Source organism: Lutjanus erythropterus, chromosome 3, assembly GCF_056507025.1.
Source record: "Lutjanus erythropterus isolate fLutEry1 chromosome 3, fLutEry1.hap2, whole genome shotgun sequence".
Lineage (NCBI taxonomy): Eukaryota > Metazoa > Chordata > Actinopteri > Lutjaniformes > Lutjanidae > Lutjanus > Lutjanus erythropterus.
The window spans coordinates 29,206,024-29,225,607 of NC_139319.1; the positions used below are offsets into that span (position 1 = coordinate 29,206,024).

At 39.8% G+C, this 19,584-nt stretch overlaps 1 protein-coding gene across 4 annotated transcripts in view; it reads right to left on the minus strand.

Moving 5' to 3' along the window:
• sh3pxd2aa (SH3 and PX domains 2Aa) overlaps positions 1–19,584 on the minus strand; it is a 134,535-nt gene that overhangs the window by 77,612 nt on the left and 37,339 nt on the right. For all 4 annotated transcript variants that reach the window (XM_084715693.1, XM_084715695.1, XM_084715694.1 and 1 more), the window contains 3 exons: positions 13,306–13,381; positions 10,668–10,744; positions 5,968–6,059 (listed from right to left, as the gene is read on the minus strand). In XM_084715693.1, the coding sequence (XP_084571819.1) occupies positions 5,968–6,059; positions 10,668–10,744; positions 13,306–13,381 (245 nt within the window). The remainder of the gene's footprint in view (positions 1–5,967; positions 6,060–10,667; positions 10,745–13,305; positions 13,382–19,584) is intronic.

Below are 19,584 nucleotides of genomic sequence, written 5' to 3' on the forward strand. Positions count from 1 at the left end.
ACTGATGAAAAATGCAAATTCCATTATTATTATTATCCATTATTATATATTATTATTTTTAACTAGAACAGATATTGAAATCAGAATCCTTCAATCGAGAATCAAAGTTGAAAACACTTGATCCTACAACACTCTAGTGTGGCACCACCAGAATAATACACAAATGTAAATTTGTCTTGGAATTAGACGAGCAGAGCAACGTCTACATGATGGATGTAAACGATGATGTTCATAGTGGAACAATGTGATCAACAATATTTTTGATATTATTTTTATATACTTTCTTTTCTACTTTTTATATGTATGAATGTTGGATGTTAATGATGGAAATGGGCGGCACTTTATGCTGTGTTTCCTGTAGTGAATCAGTCACAAGGTGATAATTACAATAAACCCAGTCTTCAGTTTTGCGTTCTCTGGCTGACACTCTCCAATTACATATTCATCAGTCCTGAGGCACTTTTGAATCACAATATTACAATGGAAAGGGGGCTCAGTGTTGGATGATTGTCAGGTAGGTGATGGACGATGGTATCGTCCACTGAGTCAACCCTACTGGTATCTCAGTTCATTTTTGATTTCTAAGGGGTGTTCTCTATAGGTGTAGACCAAAATGCCTCTGCCAATTGAATACAGACCTACAACCAATCAGTGAAAGAAAAATTGCTTGGTCTGTTTTGAAATAGGAAAAACATGGCAGCCTGTTTGCAATCTTTCTCAAATTATAGCTAAAAAGTACACTTAACTGTGTTTCTGAAAACATGATCAGCACTGCCTAGTTTGATAATTTTATCTGAGTTTCATGAGCCTGCAGTGTTGCCCATATACACACGAGGTGACGTTTCAAACCTGGGCTGATGACGCTCCTCTGTCAGTCATCATATCAAACCTACCCAATACTGAATAAATGGTTGTGATTGGCCCGAAGGGATCAAAAACAGGTGGAAATCTGTCCGAACAGGCAGGTGGCTAGATTAAACACGAGCTCACAGATCCATCTAGTCCCCAGGTTAACAACATACAAAGCCCTGCATAAATTCGCGCATATGAAGACATAAAGTGCAAACAGAGGAGATGTATGGTAATAAGTTAATATCACTGGGATAGATGAGCTGAGAGGACATACACTCAAACACACACACAAGCCATGACGGATTCCCTTTATTCTGAGCAGTCCATCATTCTCCAGGCTTCAAACCATCTCAACAGCACTCAGAACACATGTGTCTATGTGTTTGTACACAAACCTTAAAAAGCGCACACCCTACTAACACACACTCTCCAATCATGACTTTAAATCAATGGCCAATCTCTTTCCTGAGCACACTCCCTCATGATTCATCTTCATCTAGCAGGTGCATTATGAGCAGAGATTGGAAGGAGCCCAACCAATTTAACCCAGACACAAGTCAAGTCTTACTAACCATTAACTGAGCACTCTTTTTCTTTTTGTAAACAAAGAGCGGGCAGTGCTTTCTTATGTTAAGACAGAGTGAAAGTCTGCAGGGACACAGAGAAGTCAGAGGAGGTTCTGAAGCTGACAGGACCACAGCACTTCCTCTGGACTCCATTTCTACAACTACACTATCTGTAGGTTCAAACTATAATCTCTACTTCACAATGTGTAGACAGCCGTATTCAGGAAGAGTCGTGAAGATTATTCTTACCTCGGTATACTTGTTTTTCTTTTTGTTTCTATCGAAACTGCATGTGATCACATCTTTAAAGTACACACAACAGCAGCTCAGGAAGACATAATATCATTATGACTTGATGCAGTGTGTGTCCCCAAATGAGAGGCATCAGATTTTTTTCTTCTTCTTCAAGTATTTGATCAAAGTGTTTTTTAAATGCCTGCCACAGTATCCCAGATGTACTGATGATGGAATGCCATGAAAACTGTGCTTTGAGACTGGATGTTTTTGTTCCTCTTTTGCTACTTCTTTTAAAAAGTAAAATGAATTTATTTACTTTGAATTCATAACTGTCAAAACAGGGAAAGAAATCTGTATAGTTTTGTTGAATTTTAAAAGATGCAGGGATGAAATTTGTTTTTATCCTGTGAAATGTGTGAGTGTTCCCTCTTGTCCAGGACCACAAGCTTTGAGTGGTTCCATTAAAAGTACTATCGAACTCTTGATGCTTTCTATACAATTATGTGTCATATTCCTCTTGTTTAGCTTCAGTTTGTGATTGAATGCGTTATCTTTTAAACTGATGCACTTTCATAACGAGACACAGCTTGTTTGTGAGCTCTGTCACTTGTCTCATATTGCTGTGAAAACTCATATCCATGTGCTGATTGCCAGAGTTGTTGCTTTCTGCTTTCAACTGGATATGACCCATATATATCTACATAAGTAGCTGTAACATGATATTCATTTGTAAATACTTATTTTTATTTTTATTTTTATAAATTACATTGAAGTATCAAAAGTTAAATTCTCAGAAAGGGGCCATTCAGATTGTTACTTTGTATCGATGTATAATTGTTACTCCATTAATGAGTAAACAGAATCTAAACACTGAAGCTTGTCAAGGTCGAGGTAATTTAACTACTTTATATACAGTTGGACCTTTTTGTCTTGAATATAATCCATTCTCTTTTCTGACTATGTGCCCCTAGTTACTATATTCAAGCTTTTCTGAGAAAAACAAATATATAGATCTCAATTCAATCCAGAACTACAGACCAATCTCAAACTTGTATGTTATTTTTGGAATTTGTGGAAAATGAACCTTTTGATAAATTCACTTGACATTAAGTTGCACTTTAGTTCTTCTGGCTTTAAGTGCTTCTTAAATCAAGCACTGATTGTTGAACTTGTGGGTTTGGATATCTGGTTTTGCTCCTTTGTATCTAATCGCAGGTTTTCTGTGTTGCTTGGCGACAAAGTACGTGATGGCGGTCCTCTGACCTGTGGAGTTCCTCAAGGGTCAATGTTTGTACCTTTCTCCTTCTACCTGCCTCCCTTGAATGATCTTTGTGAACTTAACAAACTTCTATGATATGCAACTCCTGTGTAAGCATCTATTTACTCTCAGTGGAGGAAATTAAATGTCTAAAATTAGCCTGTGCACCACGGTGTGAACCACAGATGGGGGTTAACAGACTGTGTGTGGTGAGCAATGAGTGTACACAGTACAGTTTCATTTCCTAACTCCTTACAAGAAAGTTAATGCCATTTCTATATGCACCAGAATACACTGGCATATACAGGGTAGAGAAAAAGGGTGGGAGAAAGAAGAGAGACTCATAGAGTCAAAGAAAAAAAGTATTGGAAGCGATGAAGGGCATAAGTCAAATGAGAGGCAAGAGGAGGGACAGAGAGACAGTAAAACAGAGATGAGAACTCAGGCAAGATGGAAAGCAGTGTGGACAGCGAGGAAACGAAAGCTGTTGATCAAAGAATGATTGCATCGGCGTTCGTGTTTGTAACCTTGAGCTGTCGCGTCAATTAAACATGCTTGAATTTATGAGGCAAAGTTAGATACAAAGCATTACAGGAGGGAGGAAGAGATGTGGAGAGATAAACCATTACACTGCTGCACTGAAAAACACGGACAGGCAGAGGTCACTAAATCCTGCCTGCTTCACTTCTCTCCCCTCCTCCAAGGGAGGACAAAACTCTAAAGTACAGATTGACAGGAGAGGAGAGGAGAGGAGAGGAGAGGAGAGGAGAGGAGAGGAGAGGAGAGGAGAGGAGAGGAGAGGAGGATAATACTGAGAAAAGTAATTAAAATACAAAAAAAGACATAGCCTGGGTCTAACAAGAGTACTCGGTTGCAGCGCCTCGGGTGCAGCTGTCTCAGTGCATACAGGAACACATTACAAATGAATAGTGCGATACTGGCATTTGAGGTTTGGAGAGGAGACCGTGTTCTCTAATTAAAAACTACCCAAAGGGGCTATCTCCTGCTATGAAACAAGTCATTCTCCTCCTCCCACTCTCACATCCATCAACTCTCTATACCCCCCCTCCCTTCAGCCTGGCCTGGTAGGAGGTTTTAACAAACTCGGAGAGAAAGGGCTGATTTGGGAATAGAGTAGAAAGTGGTAGCAGACAGAGAGGTAATGAGCTTAGCCACGGTACAATCATGCGGTATTTCCGAGGCGATGTGTGAAACAACGACATGCAAAAAGATGCTGAAATTCATTACATTATGCACAGGTGTGTCAACAACATCTGAGCTACTGTGAGTACAATTATCAGTCAAAAAGGTTATTTAATTCGTCGCCAACATCGTGTTTGCATGTTGTGTGCGTAATTAGTGTGAGTAAGTTTGTATACTGTATGCAATTGTGTGCATCTGTGTGGGCATTCATCTGTGCCTGTGCAGACTAATCCAGCATGATAGGCAAAAGTAAACAAGTCATTATTACTGTGGTGGTATCGCACTTGTAAACCTGGGCAATTATGCTGTAATTTATGTAGAGAATCTGAATTTTTCTGTTTTTGTACAGCTTTTGTCAAAGAGATCTTGTAGCACCTGCTACATGCTGACACAGTCATCAAAATGTATTTGAAACTATGGATAACTTTGAATCCAACTCCAGTATTTCATTGACAACAAGACATCTCTTCAGCAGCCAACAAAACTGAGCAGCAAAAGTGCATCCTGCATATTTATCCATGTGAGTTTATTACAGAGATGAGTGATTGTGCACTAATAGACTTGTGTCTCTTACAAACTACCGACCCAAGTCCAACAGCTATAAGATGTGAAAATGTGAACAAACCAAGTATGAATCAACATACGTGTTGCTATGGAAAAACTACCTTATATTACTCACTGACAAGACTGAGCATTTTATTCATATGCAATGACCCTTATAACTGGACAACTCCAATAATATTTTTTAAAGAACAGAAAAAAAAGTATTTTCATCTGCAAATCACCAGACTGAGTTGATCACGCTGTGTGATTTTTAGCAGAGTCTAATTCATCTCAAACAAAGTCATACACCTAATCAGAGTTTCTACATATTTCCTGGTTGCAAAAGTAAAGATGATTCCTGTTTTATAATTTCATATTTCAGAGGTTTATTATATTTGTGTATTTCATATGAGTTTGATGTAAGAAATTGGATTGCAAGTTTGTTAATGTATAGTCCAAAGCTAATAAACTAATAGACGTCCCCCTCCCGCAATTCTCTTGAGTCAGTTGTTTACAGGGTTCGTGCAGCTTTTTAAGAGTACAATTCAAGCACATTTCAAGCACTCTGAAGGTCATGATCATGATTATTTATGCCTGATAATGTCCAGAGTCTATCTATGAATGACTGACATAATCATTTCATTTCAAATATTAAAAGATTTTGGGATTACAACAGGAGTCATTGTGTAGAGAGCATTTCCCTAACCTTGAAATTTTTACAGTTAAAATTAAGTATTTTCTAAATTTCCAAGAATTTGTACCAACCCCATGTTTAAAGACATCATTACTGTGTGACCTGACTGAGAGTCAGAGGAACAGGACTACAAACAGAAAACATCAAATGTGTCTCCTGGTGAGTCACAGTCTGTTTACTTCTAGTTTGATTTTCCTGCTAAAGTCATTGAAATGTTTATCTATAGCAAACAAGAAAAGGGACGGGACCAGATAAGTACTTTACTTCTTGATCCTCCTTTTCAGACATTTAAAATATTTTTTTCTTATTTTTGTTGTGATTTTTATTCCCTTTCTCGCCTTTATATGTATTTTTTTACATGTTAAATAAATCAGTTCTTATATAAAACAATTTCAGACTAGTGTTATGAGAGAGTAACACTCACATTCAGTTACCATTATTTGTTGAGGGGATAATTGCCATTGGTCCACACATTCACAGATTTTACCACCACAGTAATGTCGGTGTTGCTTAAGAGCTTGACACATAAATCAGATGGGGGATTAGTCGACAGACACAGTGTGTGTACATGTGTTTGCTGGTTGTATATGGATAGTGAAGTATGTGACACTCACTCCACTGGAGGGTTGATGTCCTCAGCTTTTGTCTCGAAGAAACGCAGCACCTCCTCACTCTGAGAAATCTGAGGGGGGAGTCGCACCAGCGCCTGAGGAGAGAGAATGTGGAGTTTAAGAGACAACGCCACACAACTGGAATTAGTCACATTCTTATTTAATTTTCCATCAATATTTCTGACAATAGATCAAATAGCTGCATATAATTTGGAACAGGTCACTCACAGTGATAAAACAAACAGACTCTTCAGTTCCCGTTTTGGTCTAACCCCTTAAAGTTAATTGTTTTGCAGCTCTCAACAGCCTCATTTCTAGATGCAGCAGACAGCTGTTTTCAGAGAAAAACCTCTGATAAACCCACTGTATGCTATCGGCACAGCACCCAAAAAGAACACAAAGTTAACTTACTGGTGAAGAAAGCCACTAAGGCAAAAGAGAAAAATAGTTTGGACTCAAAAACAAAGCTGAAAAGAAAGTGAATGTTGAAATTACATTTATCAGGTAGCCACAAACACAACTCAGAATGAATGCTAATGCTGCTCCATGTCTGATGAATATCCAATGATTAATATGTCATTGATTTTACAGGTTGTTCCACTGCCCCAAAGAGGCCATGCAGCTTTAAAGGGATAGTTCAGATTATTTGAAGTGGGTTTGTCTGAGGTTCTTATCCAGAGTCAGTGTATTATTATTATATTTTAGCAACATAAAAATTGGTATCAGTTTTTGCTGTATTTTTGCTGCTTGACCTTGCTCTCAGACAGCCTTTTCTGACAGGAAACCACCATTATATAAGCCAAACATAATTCTCTCCAAACGACAACAAAAATCCTTTAAAACTCCATAGTAACATAATAACACAAACAAACTAACCGATCAAGTCATTACTGATTTTGCTCATGGAGTCTGGTTAGTTTGGAGAGACCAATGTTTTTCTCTTATATAACAATGATTTCCCATCATAAGACTGTCTGACGACAAGTTAAAGTAGTCCTGCCACAAAATGTGTTATTCCCTCTGCATTCAATTATGTCACAGTGATGTCACAGTTATGTTGTCAGTGTTGAGGAAGAACTACAGACTATTTCAGTTTGGATTTGTAGTCTCTGCCTCTGAATAGCCAGGGTACATGCTAGATATTTTAAGGAAATCGCAATATGGCCCACAGCAATTTTCAGATCACAGGTGGCACAATATGTGTTAAATGCAAAATGTGTGTCAAAGTACCATTTTAAAGTAATTAATTAATCATTGTGACTTAAGAAAACATCAAAACAAAAATTAGCACTTCTCTAACATCGCAAATCCTATTAAATATCTTTTCCAAATTGTTTGGCCCTAATATATACGTATTTTTGTCACCTAACACTGTGTTTTGGCCTACGAAGTAATAGCTGCAGGCTAGGGGGTGTGATACATGGCAACATGTGCATGGGCATCAGAGGTTTGCGGGCAATGCGTCCTGGTACATGTAGGCACTGGCAGCATAGCTCTGCAAGTTGTCTCAGATAATATATAATTCATTCATTTTCTGTAGCCGCTTATTCCCGAAGGGTCGTGGGGATAATATATCAGTACTGAGGAATTTATAATTTATTATTTTTATCAACACTGACTTGTCATCCATATGAAAAGTATAAAATTTTACCTTTAAATTTTTGTATGCAATTGTATGGTTCACCATAATAATTCTCTATCTGTATGTTAATTCACAAAGCCACACTACAGTCGAAGAGAAGATCATATGTCTGACTAACCATCTATATTTAATGATCTGGCCGCCTCCCACCAAAGACACAGCTCATGTACAGTACTGGGGTGCTGGACTGAGAATATATGCGATGACAGAAGTACAGCACAAGGTTTCCATTTAAATCGGCACAGTTTGAGCTCCCTTCATATTTCATTCATCGGATCCTATATTATTGAAAGAGCCATGTGGTTGGGACTGAAGAGGCCGTATCTCACTGTGCACCCACCGCTGGCTGGACTCAGCGTCCCACAATCTCCGGAGAGCAGATCCTCTGAGAACACTGGGTAATTACTCTTCCTCTCTGTTGTTTGCCTCATAAACAGGATGTAGGAAGTAAACAGCGCGGCACACTCTAGCACTGGGCCAAAAAACAGGCTCGCTATAGCAACTGTAAACATTAGAGCGCTTCAGGTTATTTGGGTAATGAGGAAGCCTTTCTCCGTGCTGAGCTGAGGATCAGGTTCATTTCAGATGCATGAAATTGCTTTTGGTTGTTAAACTTCTTTTAGTCCCAATTACTGAGCTGACACTGTGGCTAACCTTTCCTAATGCGGGCCAGAAATTCTGGTCACTAATTGTCTATGTAAAGACAAACATACATTTCATTAAAAGGTTACTTCTGTGTTTTCTAATCTGGATCCTGTTTGTGACAAATGGGGACAACAATTTTTGAAATTAATCCAGTATTGAAGGAGAGAGTTGCAGACCGCAGAAGTGAAACAAGCTACAACTGGGGCTTTTCCATTGTTACTTTTGGTTGCCATGGCGCAACAATGATTTGGCAACCACGATAAGCTAATTTGCATTTCCATTACTGCCTGTAACCCGCTCAGCTGTGCCGAGTTGCACTCAAGATGGACCTTGTCTAGAGTGAGCCCAAAGTGCAACCGACCTGCCTCCACACAGGCAGCAGTGACGTCTCAGCTACTGGAGCCAACCTGCGACGACTACCCCTTTCTCTCCTTCAAAAAGTGTGTGTTGTGAGACTCAACTCAAATCTATGCAGGAGAGCAAGGAGAACAAAGTTTCTAGAAATCTAAAATTTTAGCTTTTACCAGAACCTCTGTGGTTTGAAGTTTAGTTTCTCTCCTGCGTCGCTGTTTTCATGTTCAGGTATCTGCTGTATTTTACTGCTCAGGCATAAAGGAGTCGTGAAGTTACTGCTGATGAAAATAAACACTTAATTACCTATAAACTTTTCAAAATAATAGTCGTGTGCTATATTGTTATTCAGCGCTTTTATTATGAAGCAGATAAGTCTGGAAATGTTTTGTTTGCTGTTTTACAGCCATTCAGCTCAAGCTAAGCTCATGTTCAGTTAAAAGACACACCATCAAGCAGGTAGTCCTGTTGTAACAGAGATGCAAATCTTTGCCATGCTGGGCTGATGAACCAAGTCAAACAAGGCCATCAAGGTAAACCCGCTGGACGACTACACACCATCAAAGTACATCCTCTAAAAGTGTTTGATTTGCTTCTGACAGTTGTTACTCTCAGTATCAGACAACATAATGGAAAGGATCGCTGCAAAGAGAGAGACCTGTTTTATTTAACCAGAAACAGCTGTAATTTTAATATTATCATCTTTATTCAAATTCAACAGTAACAAAATAAAACTCATCAAAACCAGCTTAATAATATGACAGACAGAGATATGATGTATTTATTGAGAACTCTGCTCTTAACAGCAGAGAAAATGATAACAGCACCTATCTATATGATGGAGAAAATCATAGTGATATTACAGCTGAAAGATGAGTAACTTTAATATTGCCAGATGCCAGATCTCCAGTAACCTTTTTCCTTACATTTATTATTTCATTGTTTTTATTTTTATTTGTATTTTATTCCAGGTACACTTGTTTTTTTTATTTCTGGGGGATACTTCACAAAGTATATTTAGCAAATACTATAATCATTTTATTTTTAATTCATTGGAGTTTCTCATTTAGGTATCGGGAAAATTATTGCTGCCAATGAAGAAGAATAATGTCATAATTATTATTAATAACAATGCTCAGAAGACACATGAAAAGAATGAGTTGAAACAAGTGCAATTCCACATGCATCTCCAAGTTTTATGTCCTTTGTATTATGGGCACTGGTCAAAGAAAAAGAGCAATTCTTTCCATAATGTTGACAGTCACTTAGAATAACAATCTGAGCCTGTCAGTGGCAAAACAAGCTCTTTTCAAACACTTAAACACAAAAACATGTGAAAATATGGTCCAGGTTGACAAATACAGAAGTCACCCTTTAATGCACCCTCTCTCTACTGCTGATGTAGCATTGTGCCAAGAGGAAGGAAGGAAGGAAGGAAGGAAGTGAGGAGGGCATGAGAGAGGAAAGGATCTGAATCCGAGATAAATAGAAAAAACTAATAGGAGAAAGAAACGGAAGTGATAAGGCCAGTCTCTCTTGAATTAGAGAATGACCAAAGTTTTTCAAGGTCTCTTTCTCCTTTTGGGAAGGAGACGCTAATTTGGAAGAGAACCTCTTTTCCTGAGGGCATTAAATGAGGGGATAAGGTCGTTACTGAGTGGGACTTTGAAATAATGGAAAGAGCTCAAAGTCTGTTTCATGCAGTGCGGTGACTGAGAAGTTTGATGCACAACTAGGTCGCCCCACTCCTCCGACTGAGGCACACATGAAAATAACCCTTTAACTGTGGTAGCAAAAGATCACAACATTTCCCCAACAAGCCGAGGCCTTTATAGCTCTAGAAAACTTGAAGTGTCAGAGCACATTAGAGACTCCTCAGATGTCTCGGAATAGCTCAGATGCACAGCTCTACCACAATGAGGACGTTCTGTAAACTCATGCCTCATGTTCCATGTTTAAAGCATGTGAAAGGACAGTGTGGGCCATGACCTTTAACCTCTCACAGACTGGGAGACATTCCCCAGAGTCAGCTGAAGGATTTGGACAATAAGCACGGTCTCTTTACCCTGCAGTAGTCGTCGATGAAACGCAGCCGCTTCATGGCCACGTCTCGCACATGACTCCTCCGGAAAAGGATTTTGCCTGGAGGGGAAGAAAAGGAGAAAAAACATTTTTTTAAAAAAAGAGAAAATGGGAACAGAGAAAAACAGGAAAAGTGAGGAAATAACATACACAGAGGCAAGATAAACATCTACATGCATACAGTCCAACAATTTCAAGCTGATTTTGTCGTCCTGACATTTCTTCTTGTAATACCCTGACCGACCAGGAGATGTCAGTAATAAACGCTGGTAATCCGTCATGGTCAAAGCAATCTCGGTCCCACACTCAAGGCCCCAGCTGTCCCCCTATGGATTGCATGACCTCTGCTCTGCCTCTGACATAGCTTTCCAAATAACAAATAGGATTTATATGCACATGGGTCATGCAATTGTAGGCCCTCCTCTCATCCCATTCAGAGGGAGCATTAAAGTCAGACCACCAAAGACCCTGACTGCACAATCACAATGTAAACACTGCATCCTGTTTCACTAGTGTTTCTTGCATAATTAGCTCATTTGTAGATACAGTTTAAGGCGCTACAATTATGCAATATGACCAAGAATAAATATAATGATCTTTTTACATATTCATGGTTAATGATTAACAATCCACGCAAAAATATTCCCTTTTAACCACCATCTGTGCTTTGTTACAAGTCGGTCTTAAACGATCTGCTCAAACTTGATCATTTTGAGTAAATGTTGCAGTTTTATTGGGATGGCAGCTGTCAAAAAACCAAAGCAGTTTTTACTTTTGGGTTTTGACCTTAATTTCAATTACTGATTATTGTCATTAAGTCAACAATTATTATAATAATTGTTTTTCAATTACTTGATTAATCATTTGGTGTATGGTGTATGATGAGATATTCAGCTGAATACAAACAAAACCAGCAAATATAAATTTTTCTTTCAATATTTTGCTCAAAATAAGATGATCAAATATTTTTTGTTATTTCAACTGTATTTAAAACTTTCAATAGTATTGCTTGAGTTTTGCTACCTGCATTTTGTTACAGATGCCAAAATAACGCTTCATTTGAGAAAACCTTTTTTTAATTTAATTTAAAACCAGAAACTCTACAAAAGCTTTTGGCTACAGCTGCAGTCACTGGACAATTAACCATTTAGTCGATCAAAAGAAAACTGGTTGCCAACTATTTTGATATTAATTTATTCATTTCAGTCATTTTTCAAGCAAAAATGTCAAACATTTGCTGGTTCCAGATTATTAAATGTAAGTGTTTGATGCTTTTCTTTGTCATTTATGATAGTAAATGAAGAATTGTTGGGTTTTGAACCGTTGGTTGGACAAAAGAAATTTGTAGACTCACTCTTTTTTTTCTTTTTTTTTCCATTTGATAGACAAATGATTAATTGCTTACTTGGGAAAATAATCAGCAAATTAAATAATAATGAAAATAATCATTAGTCGAAGCCCTAAGCAAGTATAATCTAAAAGATTTTCTTTTCAGTCAAGACCCATCTGATCAAAGAAGAATCTGAACAGGTATTGGCAGCCAGCCTTTGGTACTTGACTCTTCACTCTGTGGTCATTGGTGCCAAAAAAAAAAGTAGTGAGGTTCGATACCCAGCCCTACTCTAAACATGCAAAATTATGTACGTAAGGCAAAAGTTTTGCTAATAGTCCACCTTGTCCTGCAGTTTATGAAGTGCCATAAGTGTCACACACCAAGGGCAGAGAAGTTTATCCTGAAACAAACGTCCTCAAACTAATGCAGTCAATTATATTTGTATCTGGCGCCACTGGTTTCATAGATAAGAGGTAGGTGGATGTTCCGTTAATTTTTCAAATTGGTTTTGTTTGTCAGCAAGAGAGAGAATACTCAAAGGAGGGGGAGGAGGGCTTGAGGGGAGATAAAGAGCATTAACAGTAGAGTGGATGCTGGGACCATGTGTTTGCCACAGGGCTTAAACAGCGCATTTAATAAAATAAACTGCATAAATAGACAGGAGCATTTTCCTCCCCGAGCGCAAATTAATCTACAGAAATCTGCATGACAAACATATAGGTGTACACAGACACACATAAGACAGCAGTGTGATTAGCAGAATCACTGTCAGCCCCTCTGCCCCGGACACTAAACTGTCACAAACACCGCAATCGATCACTGCCATGCTGTACTGTAGGTCGCCATGAACCTGAATGTCAGGCGACGACTTACAGCAAGACAGATGAGTGTGTGTGGCATGACTCCAATCAATACTGGGACACACACACACACACACACTGTGTATCCATGTAATCAAATGATTAAATGCATGCATAATCACACCCTCAGTTAGAAACACACAAAACTCAAACTGATCCAAAAATGTCCAAAACACAAAAACTCACACAGACACACAGGCATGCAAACACAGCCGAGATTTGAAAGTCACAGATAATGCCTTGTCAGCAGTAACACGGTAACACGCACACACACACACACATCTATACATGCATTCACACACAGACACACACATGCAGCACAGGCAGGCATCAGTAACCAGCTCATATTGATGCTGCGCTAGTGCCAGCCATACATTATTAATATGGGAGGCTGTTCAGATAACTGGAGCTCTGGCGCAGGCTATTACCTGGGAGAAATGGGATGATCCTCTTCTTTGGGTCTTTCTGCCCTCCCTCAATTGGGAACTTGTCAAGTATCTGCATCTAAGGAAGGAAGAAGAGGAAAGAATAGTTTTAGCTTTATGTTTTTTTTTACAGTTCAACATTTAGAGAAATGCACTAATTTGCTTCCTTTCTCAGAGTGAAACTAGGAGATCAATATCAAGTCAGGAGGCTGTTAGCTTTGCTTAGCTTAGCATAGCATAGCCACAGCTAGCCTGCCTCTTTCCAAAGTTCATTCCACCAATCAGCACCAATCATCTCCTTTGTTTAATCTATACACAAGAAATGCAGTGACCTCTCTGGGTCTTGGCGTAACAGAAGAGATTTCAGTCGGACAACTCATGTTTATTTCAGCAGCAGAACACAGTTAGAGATTGGCGCCTAGGCTTTGACCTCATCACTCCCCACAAATTATCTTTACATAGAGACACAGAGGAGTGATGAGCAAGTATCTTGAACCCCCGGTTGGAGCCTGCAGGTGGACGCTGGGGTGGTGGTGGGGCTAAATGAACAGGCACCAACACCGACAGGCGGAGGAAGAGATGGGAGGTTTTAGCTGTTTAAATTGGCCGCCAGATTGGAAGGGTGCATTTGGTATGTACCACGGAGAGCGAGGCAAGTCACATGTGACTGGCAGTGCAGCTCGAGATGACTGCCTGAACTAGCTCGCAGGCGTTGCTACATGCCAGGCAACCAATGGAGAGTGAAGTTGCAGCTCTATACTGCAGTATGAAAACTGACAGTTATCATCCCATGTACAGCTGCTTACCTACAGTCTTGAATTCTGCTATATTAGTGCTATTTAAAAAAAAATCAAGTTTATATCAAGTTTCATGTCTCTCAGGACATAAAATTTTATGATATTATAAAAAAAAAAGCATTTGTTCAACAACACACAATCCCATCTGTTTTAATTCCTGTAAGGGTCATTCTAATAAGCAGAAGCAGCGCACCCTAAAAACACAACTTACATTTCAGTTTGTGAAACTGTTAAACAAACAAGATACAGTGTGTTAATACATGAGCTTCAGAGATGTTGGTAGGTGTATTATCGAACTCTGAACAGAACCAGGCATATATCCAGTTTTAATGCCAGGCTAATTTAACCACCTTTTGGCTCAAGCTTCATACTTGAAGTAAAACATGAAAGTGGTATCAATTAGTGATGGACAAATGAAGCTTTTGTGAGGCTTTGAACCACTTCAGCCAAATGTATCGTAGCTTGAAGCTTTGCTGAGAACCAGTGACCTCTATTGGCGAAATGCAGAGATTTGAGCAGATCAACGTGATCAATATGTGATTCGTAAAACACGTTCACCTTATACACCTTTTCAGTCTTGAAACATTTAATCTAAATGATCATCTTCATTAAGAATAATAAACCCCACTACGCAGCAGCATAAATAAAAGGCTAATCACTGGAGCCAGAAAACATTGTGTGGATGTACATTAATGTATATGAATTGTGTTCCAGTGATATGAGTGTTGTTTTGAATTGTGCATTGTTTTGAAAGCATATATAGCAAGGAAACCCTTTCAAAATTCAAACCTGCCTCTACCTGTCAAAACAGATACGTGGTAATGCAAACCACTCTGCTGATTCACGAAGGATTCAAGAAAGCAGGTTTCAAATGTAATGGAAGCAGATGTGTCTTGGCTTGTGGTGCTCAAACAGCCAAAAAATACAAAACTACAAAACTCAACTGCAATTTCTTTCCACTGAACTACACCTCAAACCGTATCACTGTGCAGAAGAAGGTGACCATCCACTCACAGAGGCTCGTGCTGATGACAGCACAGGATGGAACATTAACGGCGTTCTCCTTGGCTGGCCTATAACATTAGCAGCACTAAGCTAACTAGTGCAGCGAAATGGCTGGCGGGTGTTGTGCAGTAGAAAGAAAATGCTCACAATAACATCTGAGGATTATCTTGAGTGCTGTTGAGTTTTTCAACTATTTTTTTGGTGTTTTGGTGCCACAAGCTGAGTGCTATCTAGTTCAAATATATTTAATTTTTGTCTGATATCTCCACAACTCAGTACCTAACACCAAAACAATCTAGATGGATGAAAAGCACCACACGCCAGAAGAAAAATATGAATTTTGAGGTGAACCATCTTTGGGATGAACCGCATAGACATGAAAGTGATTGAAATTTACTCAATTTTTTTTTTATTTCACTCTCAGAAATAAAGCAGCAGGCTTCACTGGATGTATACCTTATTTCAGTTAAATTAAAGGCACCCATGGACAAATAAGAAATTGTTCTCTTTTCAGTCCAACTAGGAAACATCAAGTTAGATCTTTTTCCTTCACTATGGATGTGCAGCATTTTTGGGGTGACAACCTTCATATGCAGTTAATCCCAAATCCACATGAGTGTGTCACACATGTTTAAAAATCAAAGCCTGGCAACACTTCTTTGGTCCCGAGGGCGTGAAGCAGCGGCACGGTGAGCTGCAGGGTTCACAGGAGTCAAACGAGCTCCGATTTATTCATAAAGCACGGGGACACAAGCATGGTGAGAAGAGAAGTGCTGACACCGGAGCTGAAGGTGCAGAAAGAAAGAAAGAAAGAGAGAAAGAATGGAAGAGAATGGGGGAGGATGGAGAGAAAGAGGGAGAAGATAGAGACAAAGCAGGAAAAGAGAAAGGCAGAGAGAGAAGGGGGAGATGAAGCAGAGGTCACGGGGGTGTAGAGGAGTGTGTCAGCCCTATTGTGTTTACCCAGTTTCACCCTTCAAATAAATCATTCAGGAGAGGGATTAGAGAGAAAGTAAAAGCAAAGCAGAGGAGCGATGCAGAGAGCTAGCAGACATACAGTACAGCACTGCAGCAAACTGTTTGCTACAGTAATCAGAGATGGAGGGGAGGTGAAGAAAAATGTGTGTGTGTGTGTGTGTGTGTGTTTGTATGTGTGTAGGGGGGCGGAAGTCCAGAAAGGAATATAATTAAAGGAAAGAGAAGAGAAGAGACATCAGTAGTGTGTGTATCTGATGGACGAGGGATGTAAAAGACCGCGGGGAGCTAAGTGAGCAAACAGCCTGGTGGGGCTTCAACATATCTAGTATGGAGATATCTACACACACACACATGCACACACACACACAGACACACTCACAAATCCCCACTGCCCCTTCCTGACACATCAGATCCAGTTCACTTTGTCAATCTGTCCATCTGCATCCACCTCTCTATTGGACTCCTGTCTAGGGCATAATATCATTTAAAGATTAGCGGTACCAGTATCAGTCCCTGAATAATCCTATTTTGATGTCAGTTTTGTAAAAGTCGATTATTTTTTGGTCTTTTTAGGCCTTTATTGGATATGACAGCTCTAGATAGACAGGAAATGGTGAAGATACGCTGCAGAGGACTCTGTACATGGGGAGCACAACACCCACCATTTCAACTAGTGCATTTCTCTACTTTTACCTGCCAGTCTGTAAAAAACACCACGTTAGCCATCAGAAATGCTCTCCGACTTAGATGTGGTGAAAACAGGCTCAGTGAGTAGCTAACAAGTTATTTGCGCTGGTTAGCTAACAATTAGCACAAAGTTCACTGTACAGATCATTGGTGCAGACAAGTAGCAATGATGATCCCCGTTCTTCCAGCTTGCCTCTACAATAGGTCATGTTAGTAAGCCAATCATCATCACTATTGGTTCAAGCCTGCTGAGTGCTTAATGGATCAGTAGCTGCATTTACACAGACCCTAATTTTTCACAAATAATCAGGATAATAGCCCAATCGGAATAAAAGTGTCTCATGTAAACTCCTCAGTTGGAAGAGACTGATCTGATCCAGCCATATCAGAGATCATTTTCAATCTGGTTGAGAGGGGTGGTGTAATCTTTTGATAATCCGTTCAACAGTAAAATAACAACCACGCAAATGCTTAATCCCATCGTTTCTCTCTGTTTTCTTTCTGTGCATGTCTGTCCCACATGGGGATGAGTGACGTGTTACGAATAAGTTTCCAGGATCAGCAGAAAGATGGCAATAGCAAACAGAACCAGCCAAAGGAAGATAGACCTTTTCTCTTAGAAACCCGAATTTTGGGGAATCAGAAAACACCCAAAAAGCAGTAAAAACTGAGCAGAAATGATTAATTTATAATGTTAAACACTGTCCCAAAAAATATGTGTATTAAGAGCCATTTGAAGCCGTTCATCACAGTCTACAATCGCCAAATCGTACTTTAAATGCCGCTGAAATGTATGCTACTTTGCGCTGTGCAATACAAACCTTATACATCAACAAACAAAACATGACAACAAAAATCACTAAATGATTCAACCTTTCAGACCGAAGAGGATTACAGTGTCGGCAGGTAAACAACCCAGAGCTGATGTTAGCTGCCAGCCTGGCACACAGTGTGGCTAACATTAACAGTGCTAGCAGCAGCGGCTGCTTTGTTTGCAGGTTAATGTCCATGTCTTTGTTCATATAAACATCCTGGGCCATCAGGCCATATGCACTTAGGGCGTACGTCAAGAGGCGCTGCCGTCTGATGGGGCCGTAACCCTGACTAGTGGCAGGCAGCTGCATAACATTTTAGAGGCAACAGTTAACTTGCATTATGCATGAATGAAATACTGATAAACAGTTTAAACCACTAGTGTTTCTGGTGCTGACTAGCAAGGGTGGGACCGTTTAATCGTACAGTCGACTAATCACGCACATCCAGAAATGTAAACATAACTGACACTGATGAGATTTAATCCTTAGGTACCAAAATTTGGTACAGACAGACAAGGGGAAGTTCAGTATCCAGTCCTACTCTTGTCTTCTTTTTTACCTGGTTCCACTTTGCTGGAGAGTCAGAGGACACCGGGAGAGAAAGAGTCAGTGCCACACAGATTCATGATCCTGTCTGTCTCCAAGCCCAAACCCACCCAACCCCCCCCCCCGCCCCCCGCCAACTCCTAGTCCTCCTAGGAAGATTTTTCTTTAGCCGCCTTGTTTCTGCATTCATACCTTAACTTCTGCTGCTGTGACAGCATGAAACTTGCAGCAGGCCCAGCTGTTTGGACCCCCCACACACGCTGTTTGGGACCGGAAAAAATTCCTGCTGAATTTACAACCAAGTCTGAGAGACGCACAGGGACAAACGGATGATGGACCAACAAGCAAACATTTAGCAGAGAAGCAGATTTGAAATGTGACTGCACCCCTTTTTTCTGCTTTATTAACAAAAAATGAATGAGGAGGTGGAGTGTGTGGTGGGAAAAAGTCAAAGCCAAAGACTATGTGGTTGTGTAAGCGTGTGTGTTTTTTTTCATGTGCAGGTGCAAGAACTGTAAAGGACAGAAGCACCTCTAAGGCTCGACATGCCAACTCTCAGCTCATCTTCAATCAGCTGACTTTTTCATCAGATTTCTTTTTCCCAACACACTAAGTGAACACAATCCACCCAGTTCTCCTTCTGAGACTACCAATCCGGCCCAAACTGGCCCACTTGGATCAAGGTCAGCTCATTATTCAAAACGGTCTCCGGTTGGTTCGAGCTCGCCTTAAAATACACACTTTCTGGTCGCTGCTGACAGATTCCTGGCAAGAGGGAGCGTGCTTGAATGCTGCCAGGAATTGTGGGATCACAGAGGGAGAAAATGGTGAGAACAGGTGGGACGGTGGGGATCAGGTGACTGAGCCTGTGACACGACTGCACTTTTATATGCATGAACACTGTATAGGAAATGCTCAGCTCTTGTGTCTTGCTTCCTTAAATTGTTTGTGCAGACACAAAATCATTAGTCCAGGTGGTCATATTATCTCTCAGGATGTAGAAAGAGAAAGAAAATAAATAAAATAAATAATAAATTAAAAAAAAACACTCATGCCAAACCATTGCTCCACTTCCCAGACTTCACTTCACTGTCTCCTTGGTAACCAGCACAGAGAGAGTGTGAAGAAGAGTTGTGAAGGGATGTGATTGGATGATGCTGCACAGCTCTGGACCACTGGTGTAAATGTTGGGAGTCAGGTAAAAAAAAAGGCACGAGGATGAGGTTCTTTTACCTCTTGTCAGAGTGAGTACAGATAACTATGACGTAATGTTCAATTTATAGTTTAGCTTTTCTTACACATCACACCTTCAGGGACAGCAGGATTTTATTGTTGTTTTTTGTATCTAATTCAAGCTGATTCCAATGCTGGACTAAAAAGAAGACAAATCACTCTTTTATCACTCTGTAGGTATAGCTGATACCAAAACATGACGGGGTGATCATGTCTAAGAT